The sequence below is a fragment of the Eurytemora carolleeae genome, unplaced genomic scaffold (genome assembly GCF_000591075.1).
Source record: "Eurytemora carolleeae unplaced genomic scaffold, Eaff_2.0 scaffold598, whole genome shotgun sequence".
Lineage (NCBI taxonomy): Eukaryota > Metazoa > Arthropoda > Copepoda > Calanoida > Temoridae > Eurytemora > Eurytemora carolleeae.
Genome location: NW_019396493.1, coordinates 113,707 through 133,104, shown reverse-complemented (window position 1 = coordinate 133,104; position 19,398 = coordinate 113,707). Strand labels below are relative to the sequence as shown.

At 33.2% G+C, this 19,398-nt stretch overlaps 5 protein-coding genes across 7 annotated transcripts; all 5 read right to left on the bottom strand.

The window, feature by feature from the left end:
* Positions 1 to 305: 305 nt before the first annotated feature.
* Positions 306 to 2,327, bottom strand: LOC111704307 (uncharacterized). 2 transcript variants are annotated; one of them, XM_023476522.1, is made up of 4 exons: positions 2,250 to 2,327; positions 1,882 to 2,121; positions 1,045 to 1,514; positions 306 to 326 (listed from the first exon to the last, which is right to left on the bottom strand). In XM_023476522.1, the coding sequence occupies exons 2-3, from the start codon at positions 2,087 to 2,089 to the stop codon at positions 1,060 to 1,062; spliced, it is 663 nt and encodes a 220-aa protein (XP_023332290.1). In that variant the 5' UTR covers positions 2,090 to 2,121; positions 2,250 to 2,327; the 3' UTR covers positions 306 to 326; positions 1,045 to 1,059. The 2 variants fall into 2 exon arrangements, with proteins under 2 accessions (XP_023332290.1, XP_023332289.1); XM_023476521.1 differs by having other exon boundaries at positions 2,241 to 2,313.
* Positions 2,300 to 7,068, bottom strand: LOC111704305 (zinc finger protein 836). Of its 2 annotated transcripts, XR_002765793.1 has the most exons (5): positions 7,004 to 7,068; positions 5,672 to 5,933; positions 4,994 to 5,173; positions 3,358 to 4,591; positions 2,300 to 2,582 (listed from the first exon to the last, which is right to left on the bottom strand). XR_002765793.1 is itself a non-coding variant. In XM_023476518.1 (4 exons), exons 1-4 carry the CDS (start codon positions 7,055 to 7,057, stop codon positions 3,588 to 3,590), a joined length of 1,500 nt encoding a protein of 499 aa, XP_023332286.1. In that variant the 5' UTR covers positions 7,058 to 7,068; the 3' UTR covers positions 2,656 to 3,587. The 2 variants fall into 2 exon arrangements, 1 of the variants encoding a protein (XP_023332286.1); XM_023476518.1 differs by lacking the exon at positions 2,300 to 2,582 and having other exon boundaries at positions 2,656 to 4,591.
* A 2,622-nt stretch (positions 7,069 to 9,690) lies between these two features.
* Positions 9,691 to 13,351, bottom strand: LOC111704293 (zinc finger protein 271-like). The gene is made up of 2 exons (XM_023476502.1): positions 13,157 to 13,351; positions 9,691 to 11,796 (listed from the first exon to the last, which is right to left on the bottom strand). Exons 1-2 carry the CDS (start codon positions 13,256 to 13,258, stop codon positions 10,720 to 10,722), a joined length of 1,179 nt encoding a protein of 392 aa, XP_023332270.1. The 5' UTR covers positions 13,259 to 13,351; the 3' UTR covers positions 9,691 to 10,719.
* On the bottom strand, positions 13,348 to 15,741 carry LOC111704313 (gastrula zinc finger protein XlCGF17.1). The gene is made up of 2 exons (XM_023476528.1): positions 15,609 to 15,741; positions 13,348 to 14,461 (listed from the first exon to the last, which is right to left on the bottom strand). Exon 2 carries the CDS (start codon positions 14,254 to 14,256, stop codon positions 13,438 to 13,440), a length of 819 nt encoding a protein of 272 aa, XP_023332296.1. The 5' UTR covers positions 14,257 to 14,461; positions 15,609 to 15,741; the 3' UTR covers positions 13,348 to 13,437.
* Positions 15,742 to 15,925: 184 nt separating this feature from the next.
* LOC111704311 (zinc finger protein 271-like) lies at positions 15,926 to 19,339 on the bottom strand. Its single transcript, XM_023476524.1, has 2 exons — positions 18,843 to 19,339; positions 15,926 to 17,910 (listed from the first exon to the last, which is right to left on the bottom strand). The coding sequence occupies exon 2, from the start codon at positions 17,796 to 17,798 to the stop codon at positions 16,299 to 16,301; it is 1,500 nt and encodes a 499-aa protein (XP_023332292.1). The 5' UTR covers positions 17,799 to 17,910; positions 18,843 to 19,339; the 3' UTR covers positions 15,926 to 16,298.
* Between the last annotated feature and the right edge of the window lie 59 nt (positions 19,340 to 19,398).

Sequence of the window (19,398 nt, the reverse complement as noted above, 5' to 3'; positions counted from 1 at the left end):
GAAGTATTCAATACCTCGGTGAAAACTGTCTAAGTGTAGCTTTAGCTGACTTTGACTAGATGCAAAATGTTGACATTCATTACATGGATATTTTACTCCATCATGAACATTTTTCTTGTGCCTTTTCAGATTATTTTCGTCCCCAAAAGATTTATCACAAAGATCACATGAATATCGGAAGCCCTCATGTTTGACTAATGCATGCTGTTTGAAATAGTGATTACGTTGTGTTTTGTAATCACATAAGTTACACAAATATACGGAACTTCTAGATTTTCCTAATTTTCCTCTTTCGCTTCTTTTTCTTCCATCTCGGGTTGTTTTTCCTAAAACATGAAAACACTATCCTATTGTGCTGACATTAACAACGGCAGTTACTGGACAGATTCAGATATATTTAAACGCAAATAAAAAAATCGGGCAACCTGACTTAAACATCTTACGCATTAAAAATAATATATTTTTCTGTGGTTTCAAAAATTCTTTGATTACTTTATTATAAAAAAACCCTTTAAATACTCTCAACTAAGATACAGGGTGTCCCACGAAACATGACAATAGCAAGACGACTTGAAAGTCGTCTTTGGTATTTGAATTTATTTGTGACATTTAGTCTTCTATCAACTTTAACATGTATGATTCTTGAAACAATTATCACATAATTCTCCTAGCCCTGGCATTTCCAAAAAGTGGTCTGCGTTTTTTGTGCTTTCAATATTACTGGAGATATAAAGAGTTTGGTTCAGATTTCAATTTTGTTAAATAAAAGCAAAATTGTCGAAATCTGAACGAAATTCTTCACATCTCGGGCAATATTGAAAGCACAAAAAAGGCAGACCACATTTTGGAAATGGCAGGACAAGGGAAATTTTGTGATTATTATCTCTAGAAATGTACTTCTAAAATTAGGTTGACAAATAAACGCAGCAAATTATATCAAAAATCAAGACGACATTCAAGTCGTCCTGCATACTGTCATGTTTCGTGGGACACCCTGTATATAAATATATATTTGTATTTGGCCATGATAAAAGTATAATTTACCTGATTTTACATCCACTATAACCCCTTCTCCTCCTCAGTGTCTTCTTTAATTATCGGATCCACAGGGAACGTAATCTCTTCAATTTCTATTTTTATAATATCAAAATAATCCAAACTACTAGGAACATCTTCGTAATCATTCAATCTGTCCGTAACATCGTCGCAATCATTCAATCTGTCAGTAACATCGTCGCAATCATTTAATCTGTCAGTAACATCGTCGCAATCATTCAATCTGTCAGTAACATCGTCGCAATCATTCAAACTGTCAGTAACATCTCCGCAATTTTCTAATCTATTAGTAACATCGTCACAATCATTCAATATGTCAGTAACATCTTTGAAATTCTCCAATCTCTTTTTAAAATCTTGTTTATCTTCCAATCTATTAGCAGCTTGTTCAATTTCTTCCAATCTATTAGTAGCACCTCCATGACCTTCGATTTTCATTTCTTCTTTGCTCCTGTTTCCTAAAAGTTTCAGAAAAATAAACATTTAGTTAAATATTTCAAATAAATATCATATATTTTAAAATACGTTGAGTATAGGAAAGGCGCTAATATTCTGAAACTGGTCTTGATATAAAACTGCATAAACTTTTAAAATCTTAGCGCCTTAAAAAAGGAAAAAGAAGGAAAAAGAATGATAAGACAAGGGTACCGTTGTGAATCGAACAAGCAACTTTAAATGGAGGTTCTCCTGAAATTAAAGACCAGTCCCTTTAAGCGTCTAAGGCTGAACAGTAAAGGAGGAAAATAAAATCGTTCTCAACGTTGACAAAGATTTAAGATATTTGATCTTATCCTTGTCTCTTATTATTATTAAATAATATTTTACCAAAAATAAAAGAATCAGTGTGGCCTGTTAACCAAGAAAGTCCAAGTGTGTAAACTGAGTTGATGGATTCAATATGTTGCTGGGCAGCATGGATCACATCATTAAACCCTTTAAGCTCCTCTCCTTCCTTCTGTATCATCAGGTTGATTTGTTGGATTAGGAGTAGGTTATCTTCCATACCATTCCTCAGGTTGAGAATATCAATCATTATCTGATTTAATACTCGTTTATCATCAGTAACTACGGAACAAAAAAATAAAACTTGATAAAATTGCCGATTTACGAGTGAAAGAGTGCGGATTTAAGGAAGCGATCAAGAACACGAAAATTCAAATGGTACAAGTTATTTTTAAGCGATCCTGCAGTTCCTTGTAGATTCTGTTTCGATCAGAAACTAAAACACAGGATTCCATTCTAGTCTGTAATAGTGTAAATTTCATAAAAAAGATTTTTAACAAAATACATATTATTCAAAATTGGCCAGAACATGATAAGGAGGGAAAATAAGATAAGAAGAATAATAAAGATTGTAACAACATATTGATTTGTGATTTTGCCTCGGAACACATGTTTTAAAATTTACAATAGATTTATGTGAAAAAAACTAATTTCATCGCATATTTCACATATTTTTCAGTAAAAAATACTGGACCTGGACCAAGATGTTAATTTAAGAGAAAAAAGCAGATACTAGTTTTTTACTAATTCATTTCATAAGATTAAACAAAAAACTTGTTTAATTATTTACTCTATTGTCACGATTTTCACTTAATCGCGCCACCCCACTCATAGAACCTTATCTAGGTTCTACTCACGGCTGCTGTCTCATCTCCTCCAACCCTCCAGGATGGCACCACTATATGTCTTTAAATTGTGATCTTTGTATTGTCCATGTCTCTTGTCCTTTCTTGTGTCATATCTATAGTGGTGTTTGTATTCCAGATAAATGCCAAGAAGATCCTAAAGGCCTTCCTGTGTTATTATTGAATTGATTCCTGGATTCCGGATTGTGGATCCATCTTTCTCTCTCGATCTCCTGGATACCGATCCTGAGCGTTCTCGTTCTCCTGCAGTCCAAGACAGACCAGGCGGTTCATCTACTCCTTTCCTCCTTCTCTGTTCCTTCCCTAGACGTAGCCAGGCGACCCTTGCCTGGACGGGACTAGGAGGACCACTCAGACCGGAGCAGATACACAGGTGTGTTACTTGCGTCGCGTATATTTCAGAGCTATTGAAACCACAACAAATAAAATTTTGTCTAAAATGGTAAAAATTGGGCACGTGGCTGGTGGTAAGACAGAATTTAATGAATAGCGACAAGCAGTACAATTTCGCATACTAGACTTTACAACGTCTTTACAACATGACCCGGAAAATAGAGAAGTGGTTTAACAATGTTTTCATAGCTTTCTTTAGCAATGAATTTAATCTAAGCCCTTCCATATTCTACTACTGTTCTACTTTTTTTCTACATACATTCAAGATATTTTAACACAGATTTTGTTTACTATAAATGCGGTGTTAACTCTCGGTAAATTGAATAACACGTCATTTTCATGTGTTCTAAATCGTAATCGCCAATCACAATATGAAGATTCATGCATTTTGGCAGTTTTTAAATTAATATTAATATTTTCTACAATTATTTCATCCCCCAAAAACATAAAAATGTAACTTATTTTGATACAAGAAAAAATAAACATTTGTTACAAATGCTTACTCCTTATGTGCTTCTTCAATGCTGCTTGCGTTGACGAAACATGACCACACTGATCACAAGGGTATTTAGTATTGTCATGTTTGCATGCCTTGTGCTCTTTCAAATTAGCTTTATTTGAAGCTGAGAATTCACAAAGATCACAAGGATACTTGATTCCTATATGAACTGCTTCTTTATGAGTCTTCAGATGAACCCTATTCTGTGCCATATGGCTACATAGATCACAGGGATATCTCACTCCTTCATGTTTCACTTTTTTGTGCTTTTTCAATTCTGCTTTCAGTTTTCCAATGTAAGGGCATTGATCACATAAATACAAGTTTTCATGTCTATGTTTGTGGGCATTAAAACTATTTTTATTAAACGTTTTGTAATCACATAAATCACACAGGTATTCAATGGTGGTGTTATGTTTGCTTTCAATATGCACTTTTAAGTTACCTTTAGTGGAGGCCATATGATCGCATTGATCACACATAATAAGTTCAGGCGTAATGTGTCTAGCTTCTATGTGTATCTTTAAATTAGATTTGCAACCCGTGACATATTCACATGAATCACAGGGATAAATACTTCCTCCTTCAATTAGATCAGTTTCATTGTGCTGCAAAACTCTATGCTTCTTCATTGTATGTTTTGAAACTGTAACAAATTCACATTCATCACACGAGTATTTAATACCTCGGTGACAACTGTCTATATGTAGCTTTAGCTGACTTTGACTTGAAGCAGAATGTTGACATTCGTCACATGGATATTTTACCCCCTCATGGACATTTTTCTTGTGTCTTTTTAGGTTATGTTCTTCGCCAAATGATTTATCACAAAGATCACATGGATATCGAAAGCCCTGATGTTTTACTAAAACATGCTGCTTCAACGAGAATTTAACTCGTGTTCTATAATCACATAAGGAGCATGAAAATACGGAATTTGTAGTTTTTACAAAATCTTTTTCGCCTCTATTTCTTCTGTTTTCCCTCTTTTTATCTAAACAAAAACTTTGTTAAAGAACTTTTTATAAATCAATATTAGAATGTCAACCATTTCACGAGATTTAGAGCGTAATTTTGCGTTTAACTTATTACCGTCTAGGATTCACTACGATTCCATTAGATCTTTATTTAAGAACCGGTACTTAGGAGCTGGTAAATCAAATAACTGAGAAACTTTCATTTTACGGTTTTATACTTGGTGTACGGTTCCTCACATCGAAATATTTATTATTTGAAGTAAAACCGTGACTTTTTAAAGTAAAAACCTCAAATGTTTTTAAGGAAATCTACCAATAAAGAGGTAAAATCTATAACTTTAAACAAATCTGTCAAATTAATTTATACCTGACCTACAAATCAAAACGCTAGAAAAAGTCCAAAAATCTGTCTTAATTACCTGATTTTTCCTCAAACATTCCCTGTTCCTTCTTGGTGTCAAGTTTGAGTATCTCTGCAGGATCTACAGGAACAGTATTCTCTTCCATTTCTATTTTTATATCATCACAATCATCCATTCTGTTGGAAGTGTCGTCATCACAATCTTCCATTTTCTGTACGGTAGAACAGCTATTAGGGCCTGTAAGAAATATCTTAAAAAATAAAACTACACCTAGATATTTCAACAGGGGTGTATATTTTCTCGAAAAAAAAATCATTCCCCCCTTTTAAAATCCATTTTTCCCCCCCGAAGTTATATATTTATGTTTGCGCGGACCGCCATTTTTTTCGCTAAACTGGAAAAACATATGATTTTTTTGGAAAAAGTTTTAAAAGAATCAAAAATCTTGCCTTGGGATGTTCAATTTTTTAATTGTTTTCCCCCAAAATAATCCAAAACCGTTACCCCCCGAATTCTAAAAAATATACGGCCCTGTATTTCAAACTATTTAATCTGACTGAATTCAAAGTTTAAAATTTCAAAGATCAACTACATCAGGTTGCGAAAATATAAGGTTCAGAAAATTAATAAGTTTATAAATAAGTAATTTTGGTCTACCAATTATGGCCCGAAATTTATTCTGCTATTACCACGTCTCAAAAAAATTAAAAACAAAAAATATGGTTGTAATTTTACCTTCAATAATACTAAGTGCAAAAGCAGTCTCATCTTTAAGCCAAGATAATCCCAGTGTATAAACAGAGTTGACGGATTTAATATGTTGCTGGGCAGCATGGATTATATCATTAAACCCCTTCAGCTCCTCTCCTTCATTCTGTATCATCAGGTTGATTTGTTGGATTAGGAGTAGGTTATCTTCCATTCCATTCCTCAGATTGAGAATATCAATCATTATATGCTTTAATATTCTTTTATCATCAGTAACTGGTTCTATACTCTGATATTACACAACAAATTGCTAAATAATCAATATCCACTGATTTGAAACAATAATTTGAATGTAATTCCTTCCGCTGGTGAAATATCAAATAGAACTACTAATCCTTGCTAATTCTGTAAATAAGACCAGCCTCAAAAATATTTTGAACTGAATGNATATCAGAAGGAGAAGGTCTAATATTGTGAACTAAATGATAATATCAGAAGGAGAAGGTCTAATATTGTGAACTAAATGATAATATCAGAAGGAGAAGGTTAAATTCATGAGACATGCCTGGTGCGACATAGTAATCTCGTAGCTACTATCTATCTATTATGACTCCCTAATAACACGAATGTTATCAGGTAATCACCCCTCCCGGCAACCCTCTGCCTCCTTCGGGAGTGCATGGATCACAGAGTTAGCATGACATAAGCCAGAGTGGTAGTAGCCGAGGACGCGAAGCCCCAACTACAGTGGCCTGTATCTACAGCCTGAATTTGTTTTAGATTAGTTTTGATTTTACGCTGAAGTAAAGCTATTTAATCCGGTTTCATATTAGAAATAGATAGTATTTTTGTTCTTATCAAAAGCTCAAAATGAGGAGATATAATAGAAAACATTAGATTTCAATGTTAGGTGCAGTTTACTTTAGTTTGAAGTGATAGAAAATAAAAATGCAATTCTTTAGAACTGACTGAAACGGACTGAAAGCGTAATTTAAATAACCCTTGATGTAAAGATGATAATGTCCGATTTACATCGATACCCTCAAAAGCTTTGGCTACTCCAATACTAATTAGATATCCATGTTTTTGTTTCTTTAAAATGTTTTTTTTTCATTTGTGGTTTCTCTGCGCATGAAACTTGCCGCATTTCTTGCAAATTAGATGTAAGGAGAAATTTAATCAGAATCTAACAGAACAACGACGGAATCTTCCATGTTTAATCAGATTAATGTTTCAAGGGTACCGTTCAAAATCGGGAATTGTAATATTTTCATTGAGGGTCACTTGAAATTACGCTCACAGTCCCTGAAAACATTCCTTGAAGATAAAATAAAGAAAAAATATAGTTTCTTTGTGTCCCTGTAGATCTGTGTATAACAACAGCCTTTCTGTGCACTGGCTGGACCCTGCCATCTTAATTCTGAAAAAAAAAATATTTAAAAAGTTATGTTTATTATTTACAGTAGTCAAAGATTTAGGTCATTATTTTATTTTATTATCTTTTTCTATTTATATAAAAACTTTCTTCTTTTCTTACGTAGAATAAAATGGGTAAAACAAATTATTTATACAACATAAAAGTAATAAATAAAGTTTTAATTTTGATTTAAAAATGTCATCTGTCAGTTTACAATTACATTACAAAAATACAAAAGGCACAAAGAAATACAAAATACTGTCCTCTGCACTTCATACACCTGTATTAGAATTTCTGAGTATTTAAAATGTTCTATTTTTTTAGATGAAATCTTTTCCTTTTGACAATTATTTTAGTAACAATAAAAAATGTTATTGTACTAATAATGTAAAATCTTTAACGCTAAAAATATCAATTTAGTTTGGTTTTAGTAGTGAAATTATAATATTTTTACATTCGAGTAGCATTTCAATCTTTTGAACTAATAAATTAACAGAATACTACTATTCAGAACATAAATTTTAGCAGCATAAAAAAAATCTAATAAGTCAATTAAGCTTTTTTGTATTAAAAGTATTTAATAAAAAATTAAAATCACATTACTTTGAAAATAACGCATCTTAAAGGGAGTGTTTGCGAAAAATGAAAGGGGGTATAAGCTTAATGCGATAAATAAGCGCTTTTGATCGCTACTAATCTTACTTCTATCTGTTGCGTCTATAAGGAGAAAATTGTTAAAAACGACTAATACCTAAGAACGTAGTGTCCATACAAATTCAGAAAGATGCAACATACGACTTAGACCGTAAAAAAATCTATTTAATTTCAAACAAATCATTCAGATATTACAACCTATAGTCATCGATTATCTTTCGACACATTTATATATATGGTTGATTTTTCATAATATGTTTTAATTGTTATGATCTGAGAGTTACTTATAAAAACAGTTATTCCTGTTTCGAGGATTTTTGGTAATAAAGACGACATTTTCATATTTTCCAGGAATGTTCGAAAACAAGTTGTAAGCTAAATATTATTTTAAAAAATAAAATCTAAACATATTATGAAAAATCAACTGTATACAAATGAGGCGAAAGATAACAAAAGTAACATTTTCTTGCATTAGAGAATTACACTTGAGCGTAACAAAATTAAAAAAGCTTATTTACAAATAATTACATGCCATTGCATTGTGATAAAAATATAATATTCTTTGCGTTCAAATATAATATTTCGGTGTACTCAAAATATGACATTTCAATGTTTTGAACATAAAACAATCAAAACTATGCATTGCATTAAACATTTTACAGTATTTGAGGCGTTGTGTTGAAAATAAAGCATCTCATTTTACATTTTTATATCAAAAAATGACAATTGTTTGTACAAAAATAAAAAGATAATATTTTCTTATATTAACAAGTTAAATTTCAGTGTATCAAAAATAAAAATCTTACTTGCACATAATTACATGCTATTGAATTTCGTTTGTTAAAAAAGTAATATTTTTTGCGTTTATAAACATGTTTTTTTTGTTTTCAAAATATGACATTCCAATGTTTTGTACATAAAAACAATCAAAACTAGAAATTTGATTTTACATTGCATTGAACATTTTACAGTATTTGAGGCATTCATTAAGGCTTTCGTATTAGTTGCATAAAGTTGTCATTTCTTTGTTCTTAAAGGGAGTGTTTGCGAAAAATGAAAGGGGGTATAGGCTTAATGCGATTAAAAAGCGCTTTTGATCGCTACTAATTTTACTTCTATCTGTTGCGTCTATAAGGAGAAAATTGTTAAAGACGTTTCATAACGAATAACTTAGCGGCCATACAAATTCAGAAAATTGCAACATACAACTTAGACCGTAAAAAATCAATTTAATTTCAAACATATCATTCAGATAGTACAACCTATAGTCATCGATTATCTTTCGTCACATTTGTATATAGTTTATATTTTATATTTTATTTTTTTAGAAAACGTTTTAACGGATTTCGAAAAATGTGAGTGGTGCGCGGCATTCCTAGATAGTTGCGCAAGTGACAAGAGAAATAATCAAATCCAAAACGAATTAATTAAAACATATTATAAAATAAAAACTATATACGAATGTGGCGAAAGATAATCGATGACTATAGGTTGTAATATTTGAATGATTTGTTTGAAATTAAATGGATTTTTTACGGTCTAAGTCATATGTTGCAATTTTCTCAATTTGTATGGGCGCTAAGTTATTCGGTATGAGACGTCTTTAATAATTTTCTCCTTATAGACGCAACAGATAGGAGTAAGATTATTAGCGATCAAAAGCGCTTATTTATCGCATTCAGCCTATACCCCCTTTCATTTTTCGCGAACACTCCCTTTAAATTCAACATTTACTAAAATAAAAAAATATTAAAAACGTTAAAAAAAGATAATATTTTCTTATATTGAGAAGTTAAATTTCAGTGTATCAAATATAAAAATCTTATTTGCACATAATTACATGCTATTGAATTGCGTTTAATAAAAATATAATATTTTTTGCGTTTATAAACATGTTTTTTTTGTTTTCAAAATATGACATTAATTCCAATATTTTGTACATAAAACAATTAAAATTAGAAATTTGATTTTACATTGCATTGAACATTTTAGAATATTTGAAAGGCTTTCGTATTAGTAGCATAACGTTGTCATTTCTTTGTTCTCAAAGTCAACATTTACTAAAATAAAAAAATATTAAAAACATTATAACATTTTATTGATCAAGTTTTGAGTATTAAGGTTTAAGAGATTAAGCATTCATTATTTATGAGGTAGGGATTTTGACATTTTAGGTTTTATTCATCAGATCGGTAATGTTACATCGTCTATACGCAACATCCCCTCTACTAACTTTCCGACCTACTGCAATGTCATTCATATTACTTGAGGGTTGAAGTTAGACTATTTCTTGGTCTAACACTGCGCCTAGAACAGGCTTGCCGGGGCCCAGCGCCTCGGCTAAGGCAGGCCGGGGCTGCAGCAACATGTCCAAATAGCAGCTGCGAGTTGGTCAGAGGTGTAATATAGCAGATGTGTGTATGTCAGAGGTGTAATATAGCAGATGGGCGTATGTCAGAGGTGGTCTATAGCAGATGTTTGTATGTCAGAGGTGGTCTATAGCAGATGTGTGTATGTCAGAGGTGTAATATAGCAGATGGGCGTATGTCAGAGGTGGTCTATAGCAGATGTGTGTATGTCAGAGGTGGTCTATAGCAGATGTGTGTATGTCAGAGGTGGTCTATAGCAGATGTGTGTATGTCAGAGGTGGTCTATAGCAGATGTGTGTATGTCAGAGGTGGTCTATAGCAGATGTGTGTATGTCAGAGGTGGTCTATAGCAGATGTGTGTATGTCAGAGGTGGTCTATAGCAGATGTGTGTATGTCAGAGGTGGTCTATAGCAGATGTGTGTATGTCAGAGGTGGTCTATAGCAGATGTGTGTATGTCAGAGGTGGTCTATAGCAGATGTGTGTATGTCAGAGGTGGTCTTTAGCAGATGTGTGTATGTCAGAGGTGGTCTACAGCAAATGAGTATATGTCAGAGGTGGTCTATAGCAGATGTGTGTATGTCAGAGGTGTAATAAAGTAGATCGGCGTAGGTCTAAAAATACACTCTAGTCGGTTCACATTTCTTCATAGTCTTCTTTGTGTTTCTTCATGTGCCTAGTCAAATTAGAAGTCTGAGAGAAAGACTCGTTGCATACAGAGCAAGAGAATGGTTTCTCTCCTGTATGGGTTCTCATGTGAATATGTAAGTTTCCAGAGTCTTTGAATGCTTTGTTACACACTGAGCAAGGAAAAGGCCTCTCCCCAGTATGGATTCGCATGTGCAAAGTCAATGGATTAGAAAACGATTTCTTGCATATTCCACAGGTGTAAGGCTTTATACCGTCATGACTTCTCATGTGACCCTTCAAATGACTTAAACGCGAAAATGAGTTTTCACATTTCAAACACGAGAAGGGTTTCTCTCCTGTGTGCGTCATCGTGTGTTTTTTTAAATAAGCTGGTTGTTTAAAAATTTTTCCACAAATTGTACAAGGAAACCTCCTTTCTTCAGAATGGCTTAGCATGTGTACTTTTAAGACGGCTTCTGAGACAAAAGTTTTGCTGCAGATTAAACAGGAGAAGGGTTTCTCTCCAGTGTGTGTTCTCATGTGCGTGGCTAACTTACCAGGTGTAGTATATGATTTGGCACAGATAGAACAAGTGTGCGGCTTTTTCACATCATTGGTATGAGTTCTTATATGTATATTCAAGTTGCCAACAACGGCAAAAGCCATTTTGCAGATCTGACAAGCGTGTTGTTTTTCTCCAGTATGGGTTTTCTTGTGCTTTGACAAACTACTAAACTCAGCAAATGATACGTTACATAGGTCGCAAGAGTAGGGCTTTTCTCCGGTATGTGTTCGCATGTGATTTGTCAAGTTACATTTTACCGCAAATGCCGCGTCACAAACGGTGCATGAGAAGGGTTTCTCTCCTGTATGTATTCGCATGTGTCCTGCAAGGTGCTCAGATCTTGAGAAAGTTTTCTCGCAGACTTTACAGGTATATGGTTTAACTCCCGCGTGAGTTTTCATGTGTGTTCTCATATTTTGTGATAAAAGTGATTTTTTACAAATAGAGCAGATAGAGGTCTTGTTTCCAGAAGAAGTCTTATCCTGTTCCGTTTCCGCGGACATGATTTTAGAATTTAAATGTGATTATTAAAATACAATGAACAATATATAACAATTTGTTGTTTAAACTTGGAACAATCTCCACAAGACTCTTCAGTAATTCCTAAAAAAGTAGATTTTTTGCTAAGATAATACATCTGATAACCCAAAAATATATTTGCTATAACTGTTACGTCAAGTAATCCTGCATGTGTAAAATGGCGTATCCAATTCACAACAGTACCCTTTAAACCTTTTAAATAATTATTTCCTTGTAAAAAGTCGCAGAAATAAATATTTACATTTAAAATCTAGAAACTTGTTTTGGACGTTTAATAATTGGTAATTTTGAGGTCCAAATAAAACGTCAGCTGTGCATGTGGAGTTCACACAGTAACAATAGCGTATTTCCCGTTTTACAAAAATTCAAACACTATTTGAGAGATTAACACACGGAGTGGCCTCTATGATCAGTCAACGGTTTAAAGGGTACGCTGTAAATTGTGGATTGCTATCTTTGCATGGAGGGTCACATGAAATTACGCTCACAGTCCCTTTAAACACACGCAATCTGAACACCAACATTTTTTAAATGTTTTACCTTACTTGTAAGGTCGTCCTTTTTCCTTTGTACTCTTGCCGTCAAATAGTGGAACCCGGTATTTAAATCTTACTTCTACAGGGAACAGAATACAAATGCCATGTTTTCTGAAATTAAACATTAAAATTGAATATGTGCCTAATCATATTCAACACAAGATGTTAAAAAAGTGTGAAAAGTGTATATTTTCGTTGGAGATAAAAATGATTCACTGAAGCGCGTGGAAAAAAATGACAAAAACATATACATTCATATACCCTATCATAATATTGGATCTAAAAGGTTTTTAACTTGCCTATGTAAAAAAAACATTAAAATGAAAAACAAATCGGTACAGAAAAATCCCATTGCATTTAAAAGAGTAACTTAAAGCATATAACATTTCTTAGTTAAAAATTGACACGGCTTTAAACTGAAAATGAAACAAAATATAACAAAAAAACAAAGCAACATTTAATCAATTTAACATGTTATAGCATATAATTTTTTTAAATTTTTGAATTGATGTTTTTAAAGTTTATTACATCAATGAATTACATAAAAATATAAACATTTTATGTTTTCATATATTCATTTTCATTACATAGAAATTGGAACATCAAAAAACAACATTTGAATGAAATTTTAGTAAAATCATAATATTTCTACACATGTCTATTTACATGTCTATGCGTCTATCATCTTAGTTTGAAAATAAAACATTTCATCGATGAGAACGTAAATAATTTAATTATAATTTTTATAAGGTAGTTTACAGGTACAAATTGTACTTAAAGAGTCAGATCACATTTATTCTTGTTCTACTTCATGTTTCATGTGTCTTTTCAGATCAGCAGACTGAGAATAAGCTTTGTTGCATACAGAGCAAGCAAACGGTTTCTCTCCTGTATGTGTTCTCATGTGAGTTTTTTAATGCTACAAAGGCTTTGAATAGATAAGGTCTTTCCCCAGTGTGAGTTCGCATGTGAATAGTCAATCCACTAGAAAACGATTTCTTACATATTTTACAGGTGTAAGGCTTTAAACCGCCATGACTCATCATGTGAACCTCCAAGTGACTTTTTCGCGAAAATGATTTCTCACATCTGAGACATGAAAAAGGTATGCGTCCTCAGGTGACTTTTCAGATAAGCCAAGTTTTTAAACTGTTCGTCACAAACTGAACAAGGAAACCTTCTTTCTTCAGAATGGCTTAGCATGTGTACTTTCAAGCCGGCTTCTGAGGCAAAAGGTTTGCTGCAGACCGAACAGGAGAAGGGTTTCTCTCCAGTATGTGTTCTCATGTGCCTGGCTAAACTACCAGGTAAAGTAAATGATTTGTCACAGATAGAACAAGTGTGCGGCTTTTTCACATCATTGGTATGAGTTCTCATATGTGATTTCAAGTTGCTTGTAAATGCAAACGCCTTTTTGCAGATTTGACAAATGTGTGGCTTTTCTCCTGTATGTTTTTTTTTGTGCTTTGACAAACTACTAGAGTCAGCAAACGATAATTTACAAATGTCGCAAGAGTAGGGCTTTTCTCCGGTATGTGTTCGCATGTGTGTCGTCAAATGAGATTTTACGGAAAATGCCGCGTTGCAAACACAGCATGAGTAGGGTTTCTCTCCTGTATGTATTCTCATGTGTACAGTGAGGTTACCAGATTGGGGGAAAGTTTTCTCGCATACAGTGCAAGCATAAGGTTTCTCTCCAGTATGTAATCTCATGTGTACAGTAAGGTGATCAGATTTCGAGAAAGTTTTCTCGCATACAGTGCAGGCATATGGTTTCTCTCCCGTATGTGTCTTCATGTGAGCTTTCATATATTCAGGCCTTGCAAACGATCTGTTACAAATAGAGCAGATGGAGGTCTTATTACCAGAAACAGTCTTCTTCTGTTTCGTTTCTCCAGACATGATTTTAGAAATGTTCTGTCAAATGTTCAAAGTTTAAAAACAAAAATGCAAGGTAATAAAATTCGCAATATTGTGTTTAAACTTGGAACAATCTCCACAAGACTCTTCGGTAAATCATAAAAAAAATCTTTTTACCAGGTGCTCAATCCAAAATTCTTTTCACTTTCAGAACATCTCAACTATCAGAAAGACTTTCGTGCACTCTCTGAAAGTGTAATTTGTTTTAACACACTAAACATTTTCAGAAAATTCAATCTAGGTCACTGCAGAAAACCTTTATTAAAAGATTGATATCTGAACACAGTGTTAACAGTAAACATAAATTTAAATGGTTAAATGGCATAATCTAATTTTAAAGGAACAGTGGCAAAATCTACTTTTCTAGGAACAGTGGCAAAATCTACTTTTATAGGAACAGTGGCAAAATCTACTCTTAAAGGAACAGTGGCAAAATCCAAAATCTACTTTTGAGGGCACAGTGGCTAAATCTACTTTAAGGAAAGGTGGCAACATCAAATTTTAAAGGAACAGTGGCAAAATATACTTTTTAAGAAACAGTGACGTAATCTACTTTAAAAGGAACAGTGGCTAAATATACTTTTTAAGGAACAGTGGCAAAATCTACTTATTAAGGAACAATGACAAAATCTACTTTATAAGGAACAGTGGCAAAATCTACTTTTTAAGGAACAGTGGCAAAATCTACTTTTTAAGGAACAGTGGCAAAATCTACTTTTTAAGGAACAGTGGCAAAATCTACTTTTTAAGGAACAATGACAAAATCTACTTTATAAGGAACAGTGGCAAAATCTACTTTATAAGGAACAGGGGCAAAATCTACTTTATAAGGAACAGTGGCAAAATCTACTTTTTAAGGAACAGTGGCAAAACATACTTTTAAAGGAACAGTGGCAAAATCTACTTTTTAAGGAACAGTGACGTAATTAAAGTGACCCTTTAGATGACTAATTGAATGGCATGTCCGATTCATATCAATTATATTTCATAAGGATAAGTAAGATATTCTTATTCTTCTAGCATAGAGGGAGGGTAGGTATGGTTTTGAATCGAAAACATACCATAAAAAATGGAGGACCACTTGAAAATAATTCAACACTTGGTTTCAAGCTCCCAGCACAGAATAAACTTTGTTGAAACAATAATAAATATTTTAATTTACAAATTTATTAAGAAGATTGAAAATTCAAATGGGTTTAGAGGATCGGTTTAAGAAATGGTGAAGGGCATGTTTGATTCCTATGTTGTCGTATTAGGGAGAAGCCATGTAATCCCTTAAAAATTAAAAAAAAAAACCTTCAGGAAAACACAATCCTTGAACATCCCTTATTTACCTTTTTAGAAGGGTAGGTTTGGTTGCCGTTAAACAGGAGAAACCGGAATTTTAGCTATTTAAAGTTGGAGGAAACTTGATACAACAACTAACGACATTTTTTTCTGAAATTAAACATAACAATTGCAAATCTCAATAGTTTTTATGAAGACAAAATGTAAAAATAAAGATGCTGTTTCAATGTTTTGAAAATAAAACCGTTAACATTATTAAAAAATTTGATTTCTTATATTAACAAGTTAAATTTCAGTGTATCAAAAATAAAAATCTTATTTGCACATAATTACATGCTATTGAATTTCGTTTGTTAAAAATAAAATATCTTTTGCGTTTATAAACATATTTTTTGTTGTTTTTAAAATATGACATTCCAATGTTTTGCACACAAAACAATCAAAACTAGAAATTTGATTTTACATTGCATTGAACATTTTACAGTATTTGAAGCATTCTTAGTAGCATCAAGTTGTAATTTCTTTGTTCTTAAAGTCAACTAAAATAACATTTATATCATTTTAATTAAGCAAGTTTTGAGTATTGAGGTTTAAGAGATTAAGCATTCATTATTTCTGAGGTAGGAATATTGACATTTTAGGTTTTATTCATCAGTTCGGTAATGTTACATTGTCTATACATTGTCTACTGAACTTCTGATCTACTAACTTTCCGACCTACTGCGATATCCTACATATTATTTGAGGGTTGAAGTTAGACTATTTCTTGGTCCAGCACTGCGCCTAGAAAAGGCTTGGGGGCCCAGCGCCGCCTCTCCTGTAAGGGTTCTCATGTGAATATTTAAGTTTCCATGTTCTTCATGTTTTTTCTTGTGTCTTCTCAGATCAGCAGACTGAGAATAAGCCTTGTTGCATACAGAGCAAGCAAACGGTTTTTCTCCTGTATGTGTTCTCATGTGAGTTGATAATGTTCCGGAGTCTTTGAATGCTTTCTTACAAACTGAACAAGAATAAGGTCTTTCCCCAGTATGAATTCGCATGTGAGTGGTCAATTCTGAAGAAAACGATTTCTTACAAATTTTACAGGTATACGGTTTGACACCATCATGTCTTCTCATGTGAACCTCCAAGTGACTTTTTCGCGAAAATGATTTCACACATTTGAGACATGAAAAAGGTTTCTCTCCTGTATGCGTCGTCAAGTGTCTTTTCAGATTAGCTAAGTTTTTAAACTGTTTGTCACAAACTGAACAAGGAAACCTTCTTTCTTCAGAATGGCTTAGCATGTGTACTTTCCAGCCGGCTTCTGAGGCAAAAGGTTTGCTGCAGATCGAACAGAAGAAGGGTTTCTCTCCAGTATGTGTTCTCATATGCGTGGTTAAATTACCAGGTGAAGTATATGATTTGGCACAGATAGAACAAGTGTGCGGCTTTTTCACATCATTGGTATGAGTTCTCATATGTATATTCAAGTTGCCAACAACTGCAAAAGCCATTTTGCAGATCTGACAAATGTGTGGCTTTTCTCCTGTATGGTATTTTTTGTGCTTTGACAAACTACTAGAGTCAGCGAACGATGATTTACAAATGTCGCAAGAGTAGGGCTTTTCTCCGGTATGTGTTCGCATGTGATTTGTCAAATGAGATTTTACGGAAAATGCCGCGTTGCAAACAAAGCATGAGTAGGGTTTCTCTCCAGTATGTATTCTCATGTGTGCAGTGAGGTAACCAGATCTCGAGAAAGTTTTCTCGCATACAGTGCAGGCATATGCTTTCTCTCCAGTATGTATTTTCATGTGTTCACTAAGGTGACCAGATTTCGAGAAAGTTTTCTCGCAGACTTTACAGGCATATGGTTTCTCACCAGTATGTATTCTCATGTGTGCAGTGAGGTGACCAGAGTTCGAGAAAGTTTTCTCGCAGACTTTACAGGCATATGGTTTCTCTCCAGTATGTATTCTCATGTGTGAAGTGAGGTAACCAGAATTCGAGAAAGTTTTCTCGCATACAGTGCAGGCATATGGTTTCTCTCCAGTATGTATTCTCATATGTACAGTGAGGTAACTAGAGTTTGAGAAAGTTTTCTCGCATACAGTGCAGGCATATGATTGAACTCCCGGGTGAGTTTTCATGTGCTTTGATAAACTGCTAGAGTCTGAAAGCGTTTTTTCGCAAATAGTGCAAATGCGTTGCTTCTTGCCAGATTGAGTTGTCTTCTGTTTCGTTTCTTGAGACATGATCTTGGATATTTGTGTCCAGTTTTATATGAAATAAAATACCAGGTACTCAATTCAAAATTCTTTTCACTTTCAGAACATCTCAACTATCAGAAAGACTTTCATGCATTCTCTGAAAGTGTAATTTGTTTTAATACACTAAACATTTTCAGAAAAATTTAATCTAGGTCACTGCTGGAAACCTTTAATAAAAGATTGATATCTGAACACAGTGTTAACAGTGAACATAAATTTCCATGGTTAAATGGCAAAATCTACTTTTAAAGGAACAGTGGCAAAATCTACTTTTAAAGAAACAGTGGCAAAATCTACTTTTTAAGGAACCGCCGTGGCAAAATCTACTTTTAAAGGAACAGTGGCAAATCCTACTTTTAAAGGAACAGTGGCAAAATCATCTTTTTAAGGAACAGTGGCAAAATCTACTTTTTAAGGAACCGCCGTGGCAAAATCTACTTTTAAAGGAATAGTGGCAAAATCTACTTTTAAAGGAACAGCGGCAAAATCTAATTTTAAAGGAACAGTGGCAAAATATACTTTTTAAGGAACAGTGGCAAAATATACTTTGTAAGGAAAAATGGCAAAATCTACTTAAAAGGAAAAGTGGCTAAATCTACTTTTTAAGGAACAGTGACGTAATTAAAGTGACCTTTTAGATGACTAATAGAATGGCATGTCCGATTCATATCAATTATATTTCATCCTCGCCAAGGATAGGTAAGATATTCTTATTCTTCTAGCATAGAGGGTTGGTATAGATTTTGAATCAAAAATATAACATATAAAAAATGGAGGACCACTTGAGATTAAGTCAACACTTGGTTTCATGCTCCCGTCACAGAATAAACTCACTTTCGGTATTTAAAAAAATTCTTTTTTGTTAAGAAGATTTAATTTTCAAATGGGTGCAGAGAATCGGTTTTAGAAATGGTGATGGGCATGTTTGATTCCCTTGTTGTCGTATTAGAGAGGAGGAGCCATGTAATCTCTTAAAAATAACAAATAAAACCTTCAGGAAAACACAATCCTTAATCATCCCTTATTTACCTTTTTAGAAGGGTAGGTTTGGTTGCCGTCGTACAAACCGGAATTTTAAACTTATTTAAAGTTGATGAAACTGGATACAACAACTAACGACATTTTTTTCTGAAATTAAACATAGCAATTGCAAATGCTCAATAGTTTTTATGAAGACAAAATGTAAAAATAAAGATCTCCTTAATTTATATCATAATAATGTCTCATTTTTTAAAGTGTTCTACGATGGTGTTTAAATTACGGTTTTGAAAAAAATGTTTTAAAATAAATAGTTTAGATATAATTAGATTTAATTTGAATATATTTCAGACAATTCAATGAATTCCATTAAATTAATTTTCTTATCAGCGCAATATATAAGATTAAGAGACCATCCATTGAGAGTGCAAATTCGATTCACAACGGTACCCTTCGTTAGAAATATCTTTATTTTAGTATATTAAAGGTAAAGTCATTGCGGAATAGTCCCCACTATTTGTCCTATTTTAATAAGAAAAAACGAGCTGATCATATTTACCGGGTTGAAGAAATGCCGAATTTTAAAATTAAAATAACACTGAAAAAA

Bases quoted from the DNA above. Each gene is read 5' to 3' on its own strand.
- LOC111704307 (XM_023476522.1), bottom strand. From the start codon at position 2,089: ATGATTGATATTCTCAACCTGAGGAATGGTATGGAAGATAACCTACTC. The intron at 1,515-1,881 runs GTAAAATATTAT...TGAAACTTTTAG, and splicing joins CACTGATTCTTTTATTTTTG to GAAACAGGAGCAAAGAAGAA.
- LOC111704305 (XM_023476518.1), bottom strand. From the start codon at position 7,057: ATGGCAGGGTCCAGCCAGTGCACAGAAAGGCTGTTGTTATACACAGAT. The intron at 5,934-7,003 runs GGACACAAAGAA...GTGTAATATCAG, and splicing joins TGTTATACACAGATCTACAG to AGTATAGAACCAGTTACTGA. The intron at 4,592-4,993 runs GTAATTAAGACA...GTTTTTGTTTAG, and splicing joins AATGTTTGAGGAAAAATCAG to ATAAAAAGAGGGAAAACAGA.
- LOC111704293 (XM_023476502.1), bottom strand. From the start codon at position 13,258: ATGAGAACACATACAGGAGAGAAACCGTTTGCTTGCTCTGTATGCAAC. The intron at 11,797-13,156 runs CAAGAATAAATG...TAATAATCACAT, and splicing joins ACATGAAACATGAAGTAGAA to TTAAATTCTAAAATCATGTC.
- LOC111704313 (XM_023476528.1), bottom strand. From the start codon at position 14,256: ATGTCTGGAGAAACGAAACAGAAGAAGACTGTTTCTGGTAATAAGACC.
- LOC111704311 (XM_023476524.1), bottom strand. From the start codon at position 17,798: ATGTCTCAAGAAACGAAACAGAAGACAACTCAATCTGGCAAGAAGCAA.